The sequence below is a fragment of the Penicillium manginii genome (assembly GCF_028828005.1).
Source record: "Penicillium manginii strain IBT 31320 chromosome Unknown utg000005l:1.0-5665137.0:1.0-5668048.0, whole genome shotgun sequence".
NCBI classification, from domain to species: Eukaryota; Fungi; Ascomycota; class Eurotiomycetes; order Eurotiales; family Aspergillaceae; genus Penicillium; species Penicillium manginii.
Window position 1 is genome coordinate 4,016,357 of NW_026643106.1, and position 21,108 is coordinate 4,037,464.

The 21,108-nt window shown below is 46.2% G+C and overlaps 7 protein-coding genes across 7 annotated transcripts; 3 read left to right on the forward strand and 4 right to left on the reverse strand.

Annotated features, from left to right (window-relative positions):
- Positions 1-961: 961 nt before the first annotated feature.
- Positions 962-1,933, reverse strand: N7533_007835 (uncharacterized protein; the record flags this gene model as incomplete). Its single annotated transcript, XM_057104485.1, has 1 exon — positions 962-1,933. One exon carries the CDS (start codon positions 1,931-1,933, stop codon positions 962-964), a length of 972 nt encoding a protein of 323 aa, XP_056959442.1.
- A 1,714-nt stretch (positions 1,934-3,647) lies between these two features.
- Positions 3,648-5,159, reverse strand: N7533_007836 (pyridoxal phosphate-dependent aminotransferase; the record flags this gene model as incomplete). Its single annotated transcript, XM_057104486.1, has 4 exons — positions 3,648-4,262; positions 4,316-4,590; positions 4,645-4,870; positions 4,938-5,159. The coding sequence occupies 4 exons, from the start codon at positions 5,157-5,159 to the stop codon at positions 3,648-3,650; spliced, it is 1,338 nt and encodes a 445-aa protein (XP_056959443.1).
- An 810-nt stretch (positions 5,160-5,969) lies between these two features.
- N7533_007837 (uncharacterized protein) lies at positions 5,970-7,661 on the reverse strand (the record flags this gene model as incomplete). The annotated part of the gene is made up of 5 exons (XM_057104487.1): positions 5,970-6,297; positions 6,424-6,532; positions 6,596-7,022; positions 7,090-7,240; positions 7,297-7,661. 5 exons carry the CDS (start codon positions 7,659-7,661, stop codon positions 5,970-5,972), a joined length of 1,380 nt encoding a protein of 459 aa, XP_056959444.1.
- A 680-nt stretch (positions 7,662-8,341) lies between these two features.
- On the forward strand, positions 8,342-10,651 carry N7533_007838 (transcription factor domain-containing protein; the record flags this gene model as incomplete). Its single annotated transcript, XM_057104488.1, has 3 exons — positions 8,342-8,401; positions 8,460-9,458; positions 9,518-10,651. 3 exons carry the CDS (start codon positions 8,342-8,344, stop codon positions 10,649-10,651), a joined length of 2,193 nt encoding a protein of 730 aa, XP_056959445.1.
- A 1,924-nt stretch (positions 10,652-12,575) lies between these two features.
- On the forward strand, positions 12,576-14,547 carry N7533_007839 (dicarboxylic amino acid permease agtA; the record flags this gene model as incomplete). Its single annotated transcript, XM_057104489.1, has 6 exons — positions 12,576-12,735; positions 12,791-12,848; positions 12,911-12,917; positions 12,965-13,125; positions 13,183-13,222; positions 13,273-14,547. The coding sequence occupies 6 exons, from the start codon at positions 12,576-12,578 to the stop codon at positions 14,545-14,547; spliced, it is 1,701 nt and encodes a 566-aa protein (XP_056959446.1).
- A 3,128-nt stretch (positions 14,548-17,675) lies between these two features.
- N7533_007840 (uncharacterized protein) lies at positions 17,676-18,624 on the forward strand (the record flags this gene model as incomplete). Its single annotated transcript, XM_057104490.1, has 3 exons — positions 17,676-17,706; positions 17,767-18,225; positions 18,278-18,624. 3 exons carry the CDS (start codon positions 17,676-17,678, stop codon positions 18,622-18,624), a joined length of 837 nt encoding a protein of 278 aa, XP_056959447.1.
- A 180-nt stretch (positions 18,625-18,804) lies between these two features.
- N7533_007841 (putative choline transport protein) lies at positions 18,805-20,628 on the reverse strand (the record flags this gene model as incomplete). The annotated part of the gene is made up of 6 exons (XM_057104491.1): positions 18,805-18,914; positions 18,983-19,488; positions 19,544-19,883; positions 19,936-20,158; positions 20,211-20,557; positions 20,607-20,628. 6 exons carry the CDS (start codon positions 20,626-20,628, stop codon positions 18,805-18,807), a joined length of 1,548 nt encoding a protein of 515 aa, XP_056959448.1.
- Between the last annotated feature and the right edge of the window lie 480 nt (positions 20,629-21,108).

Here is a 21,108-nt window from a genome sequence, read left to right on the forward strand (position 1 = left end):
CCACGCTGCCAAGGCACCGAAAAGTCTAGTAGATCCGCTTGGCAGTTGTGCAAGAAAAAAAAATCGATGTCAAGTCGGCGAGCGGCTGTGATCGGATTGTTAGAATGATAGCCGGCAAACCCCACGTAGCTACGGGCGTTGCTTGTGCTTTCCGATGTTTCCCTGTCAAAACTTGACTTGTCCACAGAGAGCACTTGGAGAGGAAGCGTAAAGATGTCGCATCGCTGGTGGGATGTACACGTGATGAAGCGGGGCAGCGGAGAGGCCCGAAAGAACTGATAGCTAATTATTATTCATGTTTGCCGTTTCGATGATAAAAAATGCCCACTTTTGACGATAAACATTCTCGTGGCTCCACCCGCGGCCGTGCGAGGAACGGTTTTTGCTCGTAGTTTGCCGAAGGTCGGGGGCTTGTGGATTTCCGATGGCCGTTCGGCAGACTTGGCCGAGTGGAGTTTCATTTGAACTGGACGTGCACTGGATTTATGGTGAAGTTGAACATCTAACAAGCTCTGGTAGCCTGAGCTTGTGCTGCATACTACCATACTATCGAAAAATAGCCTCTATTCCTTCGTATATTGTGCAGGTCATGTGGGTATTATTATGGCTATTGTGACATCGAAAATTACTAACTAGTGATACTAGTGTAGCTAACACTAGAAATGTCAACAAGGATGCATGCCACACCATGAGAGAACCCCCTATAATTCTCAGACATAAATTTTGCTTCCCCGGCTACTTTGGTTTGACTAGGTGTAATATATAGAGATATTTTGGTGAAAATATGAGTTAACTTGAAACTGAATGCTTTTCGTTCAGGGTCGTGACTTCGTAAAATTATAATACATGGTAGTCCATCAATATGCACAATATAGCATCAGCTATGAGAAAAGAATAGTCCTCTTAAAGGACAAATGGAGCAAAAGGACGAGATTGTAGAATGCGATAATCGTTTTGCACTTCATGCCACGGCAAAGACTGTCGGGGATGGAGTCCACTTGGTGATCGAGCCCTGGACTTCGTGAATATCCTGCGCAACCAACATATTCCATTCATTTCTTGTGATAGGGGTCACATCCGAGGCAGAGAGAGGTGTTTTCGGTCCACGTTTTGTCGGTCGCTTCGTGCTCGATTTCTCTGCCGACTTGGCTGGCGGAGGCTGTCGCCGAGCACGAGCAGTGCGGGTCGGCGGCTTCCGCGAGTGTTCGGCCATGGCTCGCGGGGGAAGAATGATAGCCTCTTGTTTGTGGGTGTTCTTGTATGTCAATGCGACCGCTGTGAGGAGGTCGTCGCGGACATCGAGCTGTTCATAAACGCGGTGGAAAAAAGCTTTGCTGAAAGGGCGACCTTTGAAATCGGCCACCAGTCGACGGAGAAGCTGGACGCAGGATGTCATGTACTTTTCGTCGGTACGGGAGAAGGGTTTATTGGAGAGGATGCAGAGACGGCGCTTGAATGTGTAGATGCGATCCATATTGAGGAGGGTCAGGCCTTCTTGGCTGAAGACGACTTCATTTTGGAGGATGGATTGCTCCACAAGGTATTCGTTTGCTTGTCGCTCGTACTGGCTTCGGTTTAGGGCGTCGGACCAGCTTTGGCCGAGGGAGAACTTTTTGGAGGCCTTGGCAAGGGCTCGCTCAAGGACTCGCCATGATGGAGCGTCAAGGTGTGCAGTTGGGATAATCATCAGATCGGAGGAATGGCCTGTTGGAAATGGCTTGCCACGACCAACGAGGAGGGTGACATGTAGCATCTTTTGTTGCATCTTGGAAGAGATGTATTCAAGGGCGGGGATGATAGAAGGGATCAGGATCTCAGAATCGAAGTTGAAGTCGGGGGAGAGGGGAGGCGAGATCATGTCGTTGGTGAGTGTGCGTGTGGGTGAACTAGGGACATAGATGCCCGTGGGGCGAGGAAAGCGGATGACACCCATGTTGGAGGGAAGGGAGAGAAAGTGTAGAAGATAATGATAATAGTAATATGAATTAAAAGGATTAGAATGTTTATCAAGTGAAACCCTTTCAAGGGTTGTGAGGAAGACCCTTTCAAGTTGGCTGTAGAAGATCAAGCTGACCTGGAAAGAAACCAGCTTGATATATTGTCAATCCAGGGACTCTACCTCAAGGAACCAACACAACTTCCCCGCAGTGACCGTGATCTTAACATAGAATCCCTCTAAATTATCCCGCTTTTAGCTGCATCAAATGTTACTAATGATAGCAAAACTGTCACACGATTGACCAATTACATCGTCTAATAAGCTGGTGCGCTGGAGTGGGTCATATGGTCTACCAATCAGCCCACGCAGAGATCGGCGAGATAAAAATAAATTAGCACCAATTTCACCAGCTCTAACCGCTGAGGCGTTCTTTAGCGAACCAAAACCATGTGTTGCTGACGTTCCCCATGAGCCTTATGCACGCAGTCACACACTAGATCAAGAGTCTAGTACCACAACCAAAGCCCTGATTTGTCAATTTCCGTTATTGTGGATTGATACTGTGGGCCCCTGCTCAAGCTGACCGTCAAGTTCAATTCCCATATCCAGGGGCTTGGAGCCGCAGGCTCCTAATCACTGGCTAAAATTGTTTCTTGCGGTGCATATCCTACATTTTAGGTCCGTGGCTCTCGTATCGATTATGGTGTCGTTAACCCTTTGGCTCGTGTCCTACTCATTCATAAGAGCCTCGGAGATTAAGGCGTGTGTAGCGAGAAATTTACTGGTCGGTCATTCTTTCACTTATGCATGTATTCAATAGTTCATCGGACTTAGGCTCGCATATGCTTTTATTGTCTCTGGTATGCCCCGTCTGAGGCTGTCTTCTGTTAGGCTTACTCGTCGCTCGTTGGATCAGTTGTTCTAGACTTATCAATCAAAGGGTTTTGATGTGGATTGTGGGCTATCTCGAAGACAATATTTCATGTGTAGGCGACCCAATAGTAAGTACGCTTTTACATTAATTAGAGTTCCATTTCATAATTCGAAAAAAGAATTGGACAGAGAGCTCCCGCTATCGGTAGGCAGATTGGGCAGATTGACGTTAGATCCATAAGCCTCAATAGGATACGGATCTACCGACATAGAAAGTGCGGCATTTAATCTATGATCGTGAATTCACCAGAATCATACACGTGGATCCAGTACACCGATATTTTCATGTCCAATCCTACACTCCATCTATCGTTAGAAAAGATCTCGCTCTGCTTATCGTTCCAATCCCGTGTCGCTTGCGCGTTCGGCTGGACTCTCACTGACGCACAGGCTACAAATCGTGGCCTTCCGCCAACTTGATGGTCTCTGGAAGGCCAATTCAATGAATCGCGTGTTTTCTAGAGCCGCCCATTGTTGGAAAGCCCCTCTCACCCGCAGAAAGACCAGTCAATAGTGTGTTGTCTCCTTGATTGGATTTATCCAGTCAGATAGTCCTCTCATTTGTTGGGGGCGAAACAGGCGCGCTACTGCGGGGTTAATCGTAGTAAGTTTGCTGCATATTTAACTATCATTATGGTGAACCAAGATACAATAAATATCAAAATTATTCAGAAGGTGCTCGAAGCCGAAGCCAATGCATTGTTTCCATTAATTCTATGTTTCGTAATGCGGACAATTATGATGGCCGATTTTGAAATCGAAGGCATATTCTACATTAGAGACCGACATTTTTCAGCTTCTGCACGGCATTTTCCAAGGATTTGATCGCTTCCTCCAAGTACGGAAGCTGAATCTCTTCCCCAGAAGCACAGTGTGCTAGGATCTCGTATCCCTTCTCGTATCGGTCAACATCGTTTCGGAAATACAAATAACTGGTAGCCATTCGCAACCGGAACCGTCCGTGCAGGGGTCCATTGTCATCTTCTCCAAAAGCCGAGCCAGGTAGAGCGGCTAGTCCACATTCTCGGATCAGCCACGCCGAAAGCTCAGAGCTAGAAAAAATCCCGAGCTTATTCAGCTGCGTTGAGTATGGCGAGAAAGACGGGTAAACATAGAAGGCGCCCCCGGGCTCTCCAACATCCAATCCGAGTTCCTTGAGTGCGGAATAGAGCTTCAAAGTACAGTATCGATGCAAGGCGGTTACAGACTTCCGGTATGTACACATATATTCACTCGTGGAGAATGCTTTGACGGATGCGAATTGGGCCGGTGCGGATGCCGCAGACCAGCATTCGGAAGCATATGCGAGGACCGTTTTGCGGATGATCTTTCCTTTTTCTGAAGGGGGGAAAATGGCATATCCTACACGCCATCCACCAGCGGAGTAAGTCTGTTTAAGATATATTAGAGAGAACCAATAACCAGAGAAATATGCCAAAATACCTTAGATAGCCCACCAGTGAGGATCACGGTTTCAGAATCATCAGTGCCACTGTCAAACGCGCTGATTGATTTCTGAGACTCATCGAAGCAAATATCCGAATAAATCTCATCTGTGATGAGAATGATTCCCTTTGATTTACAAAAATCTTTGATAGTCTGGACGCATTTTGCAGAAAAGACATGCCCCGTCGGGTTTGATGGGCTGTTGACCAGCATGATGCGAGGAGTTTGGTCCTCTGAGATTGCCTTCTCGTATGTAGCGAGAAGAGATGACTCTGAAAAGATTGTCTGTCAACATTGATAAATCTATTCTGTTTGAAGTAACTTACCGGTAATAGTGTGACGATCGACAGCATCCGTCTCAACCCAGAAGAGCTTTTTCCCTGCATGGAGAACCTGTGGCTCGTAGCTGACCCATGAGGGACGAGGAAGTAACACAGCGCCATCGAGGATATCAAATAAAGCAAAAAGCAATGGCTTTGACCCAGGAGCAACGACTACCTGATCGGGGCTTATCTTAACACCGAGACGGTCTGCATTGAAACTCGCAATAGACTAGACTTCAGAATCAGTACACGTTCAGGAATTTTCTAATTGCCGAGGGATACAGAATGAGACAGACCGCTCGCAAGTCCTCCAGACCGGCCACAGGCAGATAGCTCGTTTCCTTAGATGCTTCCCTATGGGCATGAAGGACTTCTCGCTGGATAGGAAATGTGGCCTCTCCAAAGCCCAGATGGACGACATGTTTGCCTTCCCCACGAGCTTTTGAAACAAGTTCATTGATCTCCAGGGTCGGAGAGATTTTCAATTGTGCGGAGGTTGAATTTACGACGTTGTCCATGGTGAGAGTAGAAGTTGTGATCAGGCACAGTGGCATTCAAGATTGAACACATAGGAATGGTACGTTTTGCCGTTTAAATATCGTTCCTACTAAGCTCAGGAGTCTCGGCGGCTCCCGAGGTCCTTCGGTGCAATAATGCTGAAAAGCCGAGATAGGCGATTCCTTGATTGATTTTTATCCCAGGCTCACGCTTATCGTAGACTTTCTTAACCCCATCTCGCATTTTCTCCTATTTTGTTGCCGCATACAGAGTATTGATGTGATTGGTAGGGTTACTGCTTGTGTATAAACGCCGAAATACCGAAACGCCGAAACAGCTGAGTATTGTAAAATTCTGTTACAGGCTTTGGAACCTAGCAGAAGATTCCCTTGAAATCTAGCATACGCACAGGGCTTTATAATCTAGCTACAAATCAATAAAGTGCTTGCTACATATCTGGTGTTGGCTGGTCTTATATGAGCTCGAAAAACCATTTCGTGTATATGTGGTCGGGAAATGGTAGTAAATAGATGGACCGAGAAGAATTTATTGATTTAAAATACATCATAGCTATCTAGGCACTATAATCAACAAATATGGATTTTCAAATCATGAGATGTCACGTTCCAGCTCTTCGACATATTGCTTTGTAACTATGTTGGTCGTGATATTCATCTCACGGAAACCGACAAATTTGGTCCGCCGGATGAATTTGTACGAGACGAACGAAAAGACGTAAAGTACTATCCCAACATAATTCACCACGAATGTAATGGGCTGGAACTTGTGTACAAAGCTAGAGAAGCCTGGTAGAAAGGTGCATCAGTAAATTAATCGTAAATTCTTGGCGCGCCACTTGACTCACCACTGGTAAGAATAATCAGTAGAGTAAAGAATAAAGTGATCTGAGCCCGAATTTGAGTGAAATGTCCCGTAAAGGGAAGAACATCTCTGCCAACTCCCTGGACCCTCATACCCTTTTGGAAGAATAGGTAAGTAACTAAGATGCTGACCCAGTTTAATAATCCCAGAATCGTAGAAAGAGATACAAGGTACCCAAAAACGACAGCGCTTCCTGAATTAATGTTCAGTAATGCAAGGAGGGAAAAATGCCGATGCTGCCGCCACGGCGAATACAGGAATTGACCGCTTCGTAAACTTGAAAAAGGAAGGTGCATAACCATCCTTCGCCAAGCCATAAAGGGTACGCGATGCGACGTAGATATCTGCTCGATCTTTGTTAGAGAGGACAAAAGATAAATTGAAGACAAGTGGCCTCAATACGAACCCGTGTTCGCCGCACTAAGAACAAAAATCAAGAGACAGCCGTTTATGATATGAGGTAGGACGGAAATTCCCGAATCCACAATTGCTACAACAAAGGGTGAAGCGCCTTCTTAGGTCAGTACAAGTGTGCCTTTCCGCAGGGAAAAAAAGAACATTGGGTAGACTCTACCTGCACCAGTGCTTGCTTTCGTAGCATCTATTAGACGATTATTCGAAGAAGATACGACTAGCCCCAAACAGAAGACACCCCCGACATAGAAAAATGTGATGCGCCAGAAGGTCGCACTGATGGCTTTCGGGATAGTCTTCCATGGCTGCGATGCCTCTCCAAACGTCATACCTACCATCTCACTGCCCATATAAGCAAATGATGCGTTTGTCACACAAGCCCAAAAGCCGAGAAAGCGACCCATGGAGTCGGGCTCGAGGTACTCTTTGAAGGCACCAGGACGATTCCAATACCTAAATCCAATACGCCCTTGGGAACTGCCCCCCAGATCAATGACCAGGCAGAGAATCATCAAACCAACAATCGTGATTGTCTTGATGCATGCTGCAACAAATTCTGTTTCACCAAAGTACTCGACAGGCATAAACTATACAAGGGACAGCCTCAATCAGCGTCATTGCCAAACACAAATGGAGACGGTAGGGGTGTCAAACATTGATAAAGATAACGATAACTGCAAATGAAACAACCCAGACGGCTACGTTGACATCTGGGAGCCAATATTGCATGACAATTCCAGAAGCTGTGAGATTGTTGGCCAGAAGAACCACATATTTGAGGAAATAATTCATTCCCGTGGCGAATCTAGATTTGAAAGTTCAGTATGGCTTCAAACGCCATCATGTAGATATTGGCCTTACCCAAATGCAGGATCTACCAGTCGAGAGGCATATCCACCAAAGCCCTTGTCCATCGGCATGAAAACTGCCATTTCGCCGAGAGCAGACATGATATTTAATACTAACAGCCCGACAAAGGAATATGCTATAAGCATGCTGCCTGGGCCACCTCTTGACAGTGCTGTTCCACTGCTGATGAGCAGGCCCGTTCCAATGGCACCCGCAATAGAAAACATCCCGACATGTCGGGGTTTGAGACCCCTCTTGAGCGATGTTTGGCCATCCCCTGCATTGGCGTTGGCAGTATTTGGAGCAAATTCGATATCGATGTCTATATTACCAGGCGAAGAGTCGGGTGACGCATCGAGCTTCTTCTCGGAAGACATTGTGAATTGAAAATATTCACCAATTGACATGCAATTGACCTTGCTAGGGAATGGATGTTATTGCGGTTATGTGTTTAAATACAATGCATGGGCCCCCGCAGCCTTCATCAATGGAATGTGGGGAAACGTGCTCCAAGGTCAACTTTAGTCATCTCCTATCTTTCGTTTCGGCATTCGCCAGGTATGATTGGTTATATTCAAAGATCCCCCAGATAATGCTAGTCAGTGCAAAGTAAGCGCTTCCAATAAGGCAGGCCCTTGGGGGGGCATCTGTCTGATAGGCGACTTGCGGCTCGGCGATCGGCGATTCGGAGAACTCGGATTTGGGGGGATGCATCTAATCTGCAACCAATATTGGAAAGGGTCGCGGGAAATGTAGACTCCGGAAGGTCTATCAGAAGAGATAAAATAAAATCAAATAGTAAAACCCTGGCATTCGACCAACAACTCATTTTGTGACTATTTTAAAGATATCTTATTTGGTGATGGTAGATGTCACGTGGTGTGATATCTGCTCACTCGGCTTTCAAAACGCCGAATCTACTGGAATGTACATAGTCCTCATTTCATCGAGAGTTGCTATCAAAATATCCCACCCCAAACCCCACTTTGAGTCATTACATTTCAAGGGATTGGCTGATACGACTACACTTGAGTTTCCCTGCCGCGAATCCGCTCTAATGCCTCCCCGCCGGGGATCTCGCAAGGCGTGTGCCCTTTGCCACGAGCGAAAAATCAAGGTGAGCGCCCCAAATGATATCGAATGTTTCACGTACTGATTACTGATTTACACGCTAGTGCGATGGGGCAGTACCAAGCTGTCGGAACTGTTTACGGGCACAAGCAATTTGCGAGCCACATGAGCGGCGCCGGCGTTTCACTGTTCGCACATCGCAGCTGGATCCAGGTCAACCTCCAGAGCCTTCAGTCACGCCCTTAGCAACGGCTGAAAGATTAAGCTGGTTGGAGAATGAACTCTCGCGAGTTTTGAACGTTGACGTCCGTGAGGTGAGCACTGGCACCGCACTCGACTCTCTTCCACGTTGGCAACATATTCTACGCGCTCAACATCCTCCTCGTATCCCTTCCGAACCCGTGCCTGCCCAACACGCGGGTATTCGGCCCTCTGCGTTACAAAGCGAGGGCGATGAACCACCTGAGGTGGATCCGAACATTTCTCTTTTGGCATTTAATGCTACCGGTGAAGCTCGGTATTTGGGTGCATCAAGTGGATCAATTTTCGCCCGATTTATTGCAAATATTGCTCAATCCATTCTACCACCAGGGCCTACGTTTCATTCACACGTATATGACTCTCGGAATATTCATCGACCTGTTGCTCCCTTCGATTCCGCAAATTGGAAATCGTCAGCCACCTTTGCTTTTTTGTTACAATGCTTTTCAAAATGGGTCCACAGCTGCTATCCTTTGTTCCTGTCTCGGGATATTTCAACACTTGAGTCCATGAGCTATTCAAGCAAACCCCCACCGGAAACCGGCGATTTAACCATCATTTTCTATCTTGTTATGTCTATAGGTGCTGTTCATGCCGAACAACAGCACCTCTTGGATCACTTCCAGGCAGATACAGCTCTTCAGGATTATCAAAATGACGCTTCAACTTATGGAGTTTCATCAGAGGCATTATACCGGAAAGCTGTTAGTCTGCTCGCTTCCGAACCATCAAAACTAACTTCTCGTATCTCTTTGGTGCAGATTCTCAATCTGATTTCAATCTACGCCTCTCATCGTCCATCTGACAATGAACAGTGGCATATTGCGGGAATGGCTATGCGCGTATGTTTTGAAACCTCATCTAAAAGACAGTCAAGGATACGAACTAAAAAAGTTTAAAGATAACAATAGAGCTAGGTCTACATCGACATAATGATGCCTGGAAATTTACCCTAGATGAGCTTGAACTTAGGCGTCGAGTGTTCTGGACGACCTACGTCATCGAGATCACACTGGCGTTTAATTTAGGTCGACCCGCTAGTATTTCATTTGAAGATGCCGATGCGCCTTTGCCTAGCAACTCAGAGGAAACAGCACTGGCAATTCACCATATGAAGCATCGGCAGATTCAAGAGCAAATGCTCTGTTTCGTTTACCGAAGCAGATCTCACAAAGCAGCCGCAATTTCAGAGCGCGATGCGTCAGTGTCTGATATAGAAATTCTTCAACAAAGGCTGGACGAATGGCACCAGGAGTTGCATGAACTGGATCACCAGGCAGTGTCACCTTACCCCGTGGAGTATTGGGATCGACTATATTACTCAACATCTGCCGCACTTTCTCGACCCACCCCTCTTGTCCCTCGACCAGGACCCAAGCTTCGGAAACGGTGTTTTCTATCATCATGCCAGGTGATTGAGATACACGAAAAGCTTATCCGAAATTTCCGACTCCCCTACTCTTGGATGTTGCTACAAGGTCTCGTATTCTCAGCCATCTCGATGATCGTCACAGCTAGGACGAGCTCTGCTGTACTTTCCAGAGAATTCGGAATGGACGAGTTTCTGGACATTTTGACAAGATGCGTGCGCAAGTTCCACGTTGTTCTGGCCGTAATGAGGGAGAGATGGACTGGTCTGGCCATAAAACATCTGGAAGATTTGCTTGACAAGCTATGCCAAGATACCTTGAGACATACAATCAAGATACTGGCCAAGCAATCCTCTGGACAAGATCCCTCTCTGCAGTCATCGGCCCATCTCGGTGTCATCTCCGAGAATATGCCTACCTTCTCCCCGGGAGCAGGCGACGGCGAGATGTCAGCTACACCTGTTTTAAACGATGAGGACATTTCCGGTAATCTACTGGGCGAGGGAATGTACCACGAAGCGAACAGTCTACTCCAGCCAGCTACCGACTCGTGGATCTCGGAACTGGACTCGGGGGAAAATTGGAGGATTCTTGATAATCTCTTCGACCCGGGCGAACTGAGAACTTTTTTCGATTTTTTCCCAATCGAACCGTACACATTATAATACAAATCACAGTAATTCGCTTCGATGTTCAGAGAGTATCATCTAGATTCCAGATGATCCACGACCGCATTATCAATTTGGATTCCTTTTTGAAAGGACCCCTGATGTGGAAAACACCGCCGCCAAAGCTTATAATTACGTTGGTGGAAAGCTCGGTTTCCTGAAGGCTGTGAGATGAATTCTTGTAGTACAAGGTTGCCTTGCCTCTTTCTTCTATAAAGCTAGTCACGCCACACGCATCTTACATGCACGACTACTTCACGGTTCCGAGCTTCCACTGCCTCTTTTAACCAACTTGTGGTCTAAAGAAACATTCACCCCCTTGGTGTCAAATTGAAAATTTGCCGGGCCACGCCAAGCTATCCCTCTGATGTCCTGGAGGTTGAACGCGAAGACGCCAGGTATTTACTGATCTGACTATATTACCAAGTATTCCGGCATACGGATTCGTTTCCCCGGATTGCCTATCGAGCGAATGTTAAACTTGTGCCTGTGCCTGAATTCTATTCCTACTGGCATGAAAGCGAACCCGAAGTCCCAACTCTCAAGTCGCTCCACCTCCGAAATCCTGCACTTGATGAACCTTGCCCAGTACAGCTTCCTCGCTTATTGCTTGCATGAACACAAAGCTTGAGCCGGCGAGGCTTCTTGTAAAGCGCACTCCGTACACTTTCTGGAAATGGAAGCATCATAAGTTCCAGGCAGTACTTAGTCCGTTGGGTAAGATAAGAACCTTGGAAGTCAATTTCCCGTGTTTGACAAAGGATGTATCTTTGCTTGGTATCGTAAATCACCACACCTGACAATTCGCCAAGAGAGACAATCCACGAACCAGAACCAGGGGGCTTGCTTATCCCCGGGAGGACCCGTCTAGATTGGCTGTTGCCCCCCAGGGCGGGGGATCTTGGCGTGTAACCCGGGCGCAAAAGTGGCTGATCGTCAAGTATTGTTGCCTTTTTCTCCGCGTAAGCAGTGACCAGTCAAGGCAAAGGCCTGGGTCACGAAATATGTGTTCTGATTTTATGCCCAGCCGTACGGAGTACAAGGTACATATCAACAGAGCTTGCATCGATCGAGATTGCGTCCTTCAGCATCCTTCAAGATCGCAGGTTGGCATTTATTTTCCTTCTGAGGTTGAGGCTAAATAATGCATCAAGTTGAAGAACCCAGCCAACTCGCTGCGTCCCGTGTCTATTACCCCTCCACCCCCGCCGTGAAATAGTCTTTGTATTCAAAGATCTTGGCAGCTGGGCATCTCCGCTAGCGTCTTGGAAAATGGAGTCTTACCCACGCCCTTATCGCAAGAAAGCTTTGGGGAAAATGGAGCTCTATGGGGATCCGCCCTCAATACTGTATACAGTAATCAGCTATCCATCAGGTATGTGTAAATGGGAAATCAAAAGAACCCATGCTGAACACAGCCCCGGCGTTGATATTACTGGGAAAAATGGGACAGGTAGATTGAACAAGCTCTCGTATTGAACCTTGCTCTTTGTCAGAGTCGAGTGGGCATCTTGGCCGATACGCTATAATGAACCCCAGGGACAGTGCTGCGCAATCCATACGCACGGTTCCGGGGAAGTATTCACAGTCTTGGGTTGCACTTTTAGAGGGTCGGTCAGCTTATCTACCAGAAATATTTGGTCTCGTGTCCTCGTTAGCTTCTTTCTGTCTCGCCTCTGATTTCTGTTTTCGCTTATCATTCACTGGGCTTTGCTGTTTGTCTTGGCCGGGAGAAGGCTGAGTCCAACTCTGCCAGGCTACATTTGAATCTTGCCCCTGCCATCATCTTCTGAGCTTATGCGAATTACCTTTTCTCCCCTTTCGTTGATTCTCGAGTCTTCCAATACCAATAAATTTATACATCTCCCCCGCACCGAGTCCCTGATCGCCGACGGCAATTTGTTTTCGCCCAGTGGGAAAAATGGCGGCGATGGAGTCCAAACATCATGGCATCTCGGAGGACGCAGAAATGCATGATTACATGGGCGAGAAGCCTGGAACTGCGGAGGAGAGCGGATTGTCGGACCCCAACCATATCGAACTTCAACGCGCCCTGAAGGCGCGACACATCACCATGATTGGTATGGTCATATTTCCCCAACAGCATTCGGTACTGGGTTTGACATGAGTTTCCAGCCATCGGTGGTGCCATTGGGACTGGTCTGATTATTGGAACGGGAGAAGCACTCGCAAAGTAAGTTGCGACTGGAATATCGCATATTTGTGCAAGATTGCTGATTTTCATGTCGTCTCTAGAGCAGGAGTACGTATACTCGAATGACGACCGAAATGCCCTACTGACTCGAATAGCCCGGTGCCATTTTGATCGCTTACGCCTGGGTCGGGTTTATCGTTTATCTCGTTATGTGCGCTCTCGGTGAGATGGCTGCCTGGCTTCCTCTTCCGTCTGGGTTCACCGGTTACGCTGTTCGATTCTGTGACCCTGCCCTCGGATTCACTTTAGGCTGGACGTGAGTGGCCTACATATGAAATGACGTACCGAGAAGCGGTTGCTAATATAAACTCAGTTATTGGTTCAAATACATCATTCTTTCACCAAATCAATTGGTAATACCCCGAGACATCCCTTCTTATTGTTCACCTAATAACTCTTCTAGACCGCTGGAGCGCTTGTGATATCGTACTGGATACCCGCGGAGAAGGTAAACGCCGGTGTGTGGATTACGATTTTCCTCGTTTTGATCGTCAGCATCAACTACTTTGGTGTCAAGTTCTTCGGTGAATTCGAATTCTGGCTATCATCGTTCAAAGTGGTTGTGATTATCGGTATCATCCTACTCTCGTTCATTCTTATGCTTGGCGGAGGTCCGGACCATGACCGCAAGGGATTTCGCTACTGGAAGAATCCAGGTGCCTTCAACACATACATCAAGGAAGGTGATGCCGGTCGATTTCTCGCATTCTGGTCCACTATGGTGTCTGCCACCTTCGCCTATCTCGGCACTGAATTGGTCGGAGTGACTGTCGGTGAAGCGCAAAACCCACGCAAAACCATTCCCCGCGCGATCAAGTTGACTTTCTACCGAATCCTCTTCTTTTATGTCCTCTCAGTTCTTCTGGTTGGAACACTTGTCCCTTACAATGACAAGAAGCTTGCTTTCGCCGTCGGTGCTAGTAGCTCGGCTGCGGCATCGCCATTTGTCGTGGCGATCGAGAACTCGGGAATCCCAGTCTTGTCGCATATCATGAATGCCTGCATCCTGCTATTTGTTTTCTCGGCGGCCAATTCTGATCTGTACATCGCTACACGTACTATCTACGGTCTCGCTCGTGAGAACAAAGCCCCCAAGATCTTCGCCCGTACCGACAAACGCGGTGTACCTGTTTTCGCCCTCGCAATCTGCTCCGTCATCGCGTTACTTGCCTATATGAATGTGAGCAGTGATTCTAGGACGGTTTTCAAGTACTTCGTGAACTTGGTTTCCATGTTCGGTCTCCTGACCTGGATTTCCATCTTGGTCACTCATATCCACTTCGTGCGGGCGCGCAAGGCCCAGAATGTTCCGAATTCAAGCCTGGCTTATGTAGCCCCCTTCGGCGCCATCGGATCATATATCGCTCTCGGATTCTGCTGTCTCATCGCATTGACCAAAAACTACGACGTTTTTACTCACAATCCCAAGTGGGGCAAGTTCGACTACAAGAACTTTATCACCGCCTACTTGGGAATTCCTCTCTACTTCATTCTTCTCATCGGGTATAAGGTAGTTACTCGATGCAAGGGAGTTGATCCGGCTACGGCAGATCTCTGGACAGGCAAGGACGAGATTGATCGCGAGGAGGCAGCTTATGTTGCTCGGAAGGAGGCGGAGGCCCACAAACACTCTCAGTCGCACTGGTTCTACCGGACCTTTGTCTCATGGCTCTTCTAGTACGCCAGTCATCAACTGTTCTTTATTCAGAGAGGTCCTGTTATTAGAGTGGCGGCATGCACTGATCGTCCGACTCTTTCGAGTCCTTATTTGCGCAGAGACGTGGTATTGATGGCTATGACAGCTCGAGATTACTTATCGACGAATATTATTTATTTACTGTTGTTATCCTTATGGAATAGTGGAATATATGATCACGATGAACTCAACTCTGTGGCTGTTATCGTAGTGCTCATTTTATTGCACCGATGTGGAATAGCGGCAGATTTGCCACTCCGCACATTGCGGGGAAGCCCCTCTGATAGGCGAACCCTTCATCTGCGCTGTGGCCGCTATCTTTCTAGTATCTCTCAGATATGCCTTGTCTGGTTGAAACGATGGATACTTTTGCTGTCTAGCATCATACGCTTTCGAAAAAGATACGTTCTTGTGTCCCTTGTTGCCAAAGTCCACGATCACAGAACTTTCAATGACCGACAAAGCTCATCCCAAGAAGCGTGCAAGAAGAGTCAAAGGTAAGTCCGTAAAGTAAAGCCCGGTAATAAATATGCTTACATTTAACTCCAGGGTGCTATAATTGCTCCCAGCGTCGAATCAATTGTGACCGCGGTACACCTTGTCAGAAATGTATTAAAAAAGGGCTGGAATGCCTCGGCCTGGGTGTTCGATATAGATTCAATAATGGCGTGGCATCAAGGGGCAAGCTAGCTGGCATGTCCATTCCTGTTCCCAGTTCTAGGTATGGACCCGTCGATTGATCTTGATAATCCTCATAATCTAGCTGACCATTTGTTGAAATAGCCCAACTGCGGAATCAACAAAAAGCAGCCCTAGGGATCAAAAACCCCCACAAATATTCAAGTTCACCGAGAACAAGTTTAATGCACTTTCACACGATATACCCTCCTCAGATGCAACTCTAGTCACACAAAATCTCTTACTGGGACAGATACATCACATTGACTCCCAGCCTGATCTACGCCGTCATTTCCCCCCTATTGATGGCCAATCTAGGTTTCTTCTATCATACTGTCAGTTTTGGAACTCCTCATATGAGAAAATCCTAACAATCCTTAGTCTCCAGAAATATCGCACCGGCGATGGTAGCCATCAACTTTGTATTCAATGGCTATCGCGATATGATCTTACCTCTATCGGAACAAGATCTTACCGTCCGAAACGCAATAATGGCCGCCTCGGCTTCTCATCTCACACTCAAACATAATCAATGGAAGCTCACCGCCGCAAAGTATCATATGGCTGCAATCCGGGGACTCAATCAACGGGCAGAAATGGCATATCCCAAAGATGATGAAAGTTTACAAAGTACTAGCTTGTGCACCATGGTCATACTTTTAATAGAAGAGATGATTACTGTCGGAAATGACTTTCACCTTCTACTAGACATGGTGAAAAACTTCATTCAATCTCAAGGTGGGTCTGAGATGGTTGAGAAAAGGCCTCTTGGGAAGTTTCTCATTCAACAAATTCGCAAGTACGTTCAATGTATATTGGACTCTGGCTTTTGGAGTATTCCAGCTAATGCCGTATTATAGAATGTCTCTCTACGCTCTGCCTTTCAGGCCTAAAAATACTGTGACCGGATATCTACGGGTAATTCCGCGGGAAAATCTCGACTTTCTATACAGCTGTCTCGATATTCACCCAGAATACAACGAGATAATTCTGAAGCTAGCCGATATAATCCAAAAAGCCAACCTAATATACCATGCACGAATTGGAGACGCGCCAGAAAATACTATTACCAATCTGGTTCAGGACTTTCTTACAGAAACGAGTGTATTCAATGCCGCATCTCCTGGGGGACATATACTGATTTGGCCCTTTTTCATCGTTGGGACTGAGTGCAGCTTACCAGCTGATTGTGAATTTGTGGAGTCACAGCTACGTACTCTCTGGGGCTATACTGGGTTTGGAAATACGCTTTATGCGATTGGAATTCTCAAACAAATATGGCAAGACGGGGGTGGGACGAAGTCAGCTACTCATGTGTTCCATAAAGTGAAAGGGTTTATCATGTAATGAAATGACTAAAAGATTGAGTTGCAATGAAAATACTTACGCATGCGGAGATAAACTGTGGGAATATTTTCACGTGGTTCCAACTCAAGTCTCTTGTTGTTGGAAATAGAAATTCCAGGAACAAAAGAATAAGATAACAAGATAACAAGATAACAAGAAAGAGAATATGTCAAACCACACCTCTTTTTTTCGTTGGAAGCACCATAAAATGTGGGGCGGCTCTTCTCGGCTACCGCAGATTATCTGCACCGGATCACGATCGGAAGAAAACACGGGGGCCAAAAATCCTCACATTATGCCATAACCACCTCCACTGCCTACAAGTTAGGCATTTACTTGCAACTTGGGATTTGACTTCTCAGGATAAACGAACTACGGGTTTGGCAAAGTGATTTGTTCCTACTGGTAGGTAAGGATAGAATTCGAAGATCTCTATCTAGAAAAACAAACGTGCTCTTGTCCATTATTTTTTTTATAAAGTCAATGTCGTCTCACTGCCATAACATTCACCCGATCCGGTATTGACCTTCAATATTGAATTAGATACAAAGAAGAAGTCTGTGGATCGAATCTACTACTCTTAGACCAGCGAGGCGAGAGGTACTCATTTGGATTTCTTGGGGAAAAGGACGGGGCCGAACATCATGCAGGTAGTAGAGGTTTATCAATGTTCCCAGAAAACATTTCAAGGTTTGTATAGGGCATCTACGTCATTTAATCTCTGCTACCTGAATCATGATAGTTCCATAAGTTTCTTGTGTAACCCTCGCGTGGACTAGCCTGCATTGTGGATGTCAATCGGCGGGGGGACTCGAGATACGATTGACTCAATAGCCGGGATTAAGATCCACAAGCCTTTTTCTTGCATTAACCTACCGACGATTCCTCCAATGGAATACATGTGCCCTCCCTCTCGGACTGGGTGGAGAAGGGCCCATAGCACACAGAATTCGCAAGAACAGAGAAGATAAAGATAATATCCCCGGCACCTTCCATCACTGCAAGTGTAAACGAATCAAAGTATTCCAATCACCGTGTCCCTGGCTTTTATTTTACTTTTTTTCAAATTCAAAATTAGAAAGAAGATGAGTCGAGTGGCATTGATCACTGGCGGCAGTAAGTGTAGCCACGGGACCTTGGAAATGAAAAGATGCATACTCACTGTATAAACCATAGCCAGTGGGATAGGATTCTCTGTTGCTGAGGCATTAAGCAAATCGGGCAACTGGCAGATCAACATTATTGGGAATAATGAAGCTAAAGGACAAAACGCGGCCGCGACGCTCCTAAACACCAGCTTCTACAAGGCCAATGTATCTGAGTATGAGGAACTCGCGATAGTGTTCGAAACTGTCTTCAAAAAGGCTGAACGATTGGACTTTGTCTTCGCCAATGCCGGTATACCTGAATACACCGATATCTTCGCCAATCAGCCCTCGTCAGGGGTTCCACCTAAGCCGGGGCTGGATCTTCTCGGCATTAACCTAAACGGCTCCATTTATACAAGTTACCTAGCTGTCAACTATTTTAGAAGATCGCCTGAGTCCGCGAAGGGAAACCAAAGTTTGCTTCTTACGGCTAGCATCGGCGGGCTGTACCCTTGCATGTTATCACCTGTCTACTCAAGCTCAAAACGTAAGAAACTGGCGTTCAGCAATCTTTTAATTCGAAACTAACAAACGTCCAGATGCATTGATCGGTTTCGTTCGCTCTATCGGCGATCGCCTTTTCAAGGAAGGCATTCGCGTCAACACCATTTGTCCGGGCGTGGTAAAGACGCCTCTTTTGAACGATCAGCTTCTTTCATACTTCCCCGCCGATGTCCTCATACCCATTGAGGCAGTTACAGAGGTCGCAATGAAAACTGTCCTAGAGGATAGCATCAAGGACAGTCGGGGTGTTCTTGTGACAGCAGAAGAATTACATTCACAGGCCATACATATAACCGGGAAGGGGTTTTATTTTATTGACCAACCGCCAATTAACGACGAAGAGGCTCAGACTACGTGGGATTGCATGATGGGTTGGAGATAGCAAGATAATGATGTAGCCAGTTGCCAATGACCTTCTGGATCTTCAAAGCTTAATATTAAAAGAGTAGCAGCAAACTTCTAAACACTATTCAGGTGGAAATATAGAAATTGCACTAAGAAAGCTATACATTTCTTCGATCAAAGGCTGAAAGAAAGCCTCCTTGTTCCTCTGATAAGGTATTCAACTTAGTTCAGAGGGAAGTCGTGGCCCCTGGTAGCTTTTATTCGCATGGAAAACCCAGTTGCCTATCGAGAATAGGGCCATGGCGCCGATCACAACAGAAGTGTAGTCTAATTGAACTTTAGCTTCTCATCTCAAAGAAGAATTGATGCAAGATTTAAGAAAGTTGCAAACGTACTCATGTTCCCACCAGTGACGGGCATTTCGGCCGGGAAATTGTAGAATACCAGAGTCACGATTCCAAAAACGAGAGTAGCGATGTTTGACACCCACCCAAGATTTCCCATGTTAAAGAATCTGTGTGGTGGCAAATATGTTGATGAACGCCTTCGGAAAATAAGCAAGGCGACCGGGAAGCAAAATGAGACTTGCTGCAGAACTAGTCCGGTTCCAATTAAAGCATTGAAAGCTGTCGATGAGGCAAGATAGATGCATCCAATGATAAATATAACGACAGCATTAGCTAACAATGCATAGACCGGTACTTGAAGTTGCGGGTGGATGCGACCGATAAACTTCGATAATATCATGGCATCATCTCGAGCAAATGCCCAGGTTAGGCGGGATGAGGTTTGCTGACAGCCATTGAGCGAGAATAGCGCAATGACAGCTAGCAGAGTAATAAAAGTCGTTGCGGCGGCTCCAGAACGTGTGGCTTGAAGCCAAATCTCATAGATTGGAACTCTAGAGCAATTATTAGCCTAACTGATTTTTCATTCATCGGGAGAGCTCAGAATACCCAGTAGATGTTTCAATGACAGCATTAATATCTGTAAGAGAGTATAGCATAGCCACGACAAAAGTAAATGATGTAATGAACCCAATAACCAGTGTGCTCATGAGTGCGTATGGTACAGCGATTGTGGCATTTCCGCACTCTTCAGCTAAGTGTATTGCGCCATCAATTCCAGCATATATGTAGTTCGGGTTGATCATACCGGTCAAAAATGCAATTCCGTCAGATTTCCATCCGGACTGATTGATAAACGTGGTCCATACAAATTCGGCTGATGACATTTCCGGTGTTCGTGCAAGACACGTAACCAGGATGACGATGAAGGAGGAAAGTGAAACAATGACTAGTGAGATAAGTAAGCAAATTTCAAGGTCAATTTTCATAAGAAAGCTTACATCCAACATCATGTACCCAGGAAGTTCTGCGAATGGCGAAAATATTGTAAAGAAGAACAAGGATATTAGTTGCTTGGTAAATGAGAAAGTAATGCCATGTTTTCGCCTCATATCCCGGGTTGTTGTAGATAGCCATGGAAAGGATGAACTGTGCAGGTAAAATAGTGACACCTGCGCTGATAGAAATCCAACTAAAAATATTAACAGCACCGCAGCTGTAGCTCTGTATAATTTATTAGTTTCGAATTATGATCAAGCAAGCGAGCAAATCTTACCAAGATGCGGCTGTATCTTTTCGGACTCAGAATAGAAGTCCAGTGATATTGCCCACCCGCAGTGGGGTAAACAGAGGACAGTTCGGCCAATGTTGTAGCGCAGCATCCACCAAAGACTAACATGATAATGATTCCATAGAGCAGAAGGATTGTCCCTCCCTCACTAATGCCAATGGCGAGAGTGCCGACAATACCTGCCCAGCTGTTACAGATATTCCATCCACCGCCGATAATTTGAAATGTCCCAAGAGATCGCTCGGTCTGTTGCGTCAGACCTAGAAGCTCCAAATTTGCCGATTCGATGATTCCTTTGATGGGACCTTGATCAGCTAGACCAAGCTCATCGGCTTATGTAGGCATTAGTAGTCAATTTAGTTCAAATGAGAATATACTGACATGGATTCACCTTTTTTGTCATGTTCGTCTGTTTTGTACGCTTGGGAATCTGACATGATGGTTCCAACCTGAAGGTTCCAATGTTGTTTGTCAATATCTGATGTTGTGGTTCAATTGAAAAACTATGACCATATCTCCGGGACTTGAAGAATTTCGAATGCAGACATTCCGCCAAATACTTATACTTAGCCCTCAGACACAGTTATACTAGTAATATTCCATGGCTATTCCTGCCGACACCCGAGGAATACTACATAAAACCCCTCATCCTGCACCTGGGCATCATCGACTAAAATTAAGCCTGATAAGAAGGACCCCTGGAAAGTCAGAAGCATCGAGCAGCCAGAAGCATCGAGCAGCCAATAATGGTATGGCCCTATAGGTCACCATCAGGATCTCATAACCAGATTCTCCCTTGAAAGGACATCCGGGCCCACAGGAAAGCCTTTAATGTGGATCCTCTCTCAAAAAGGAAGTTTGAATGAGTACCTAAAGATAAGGT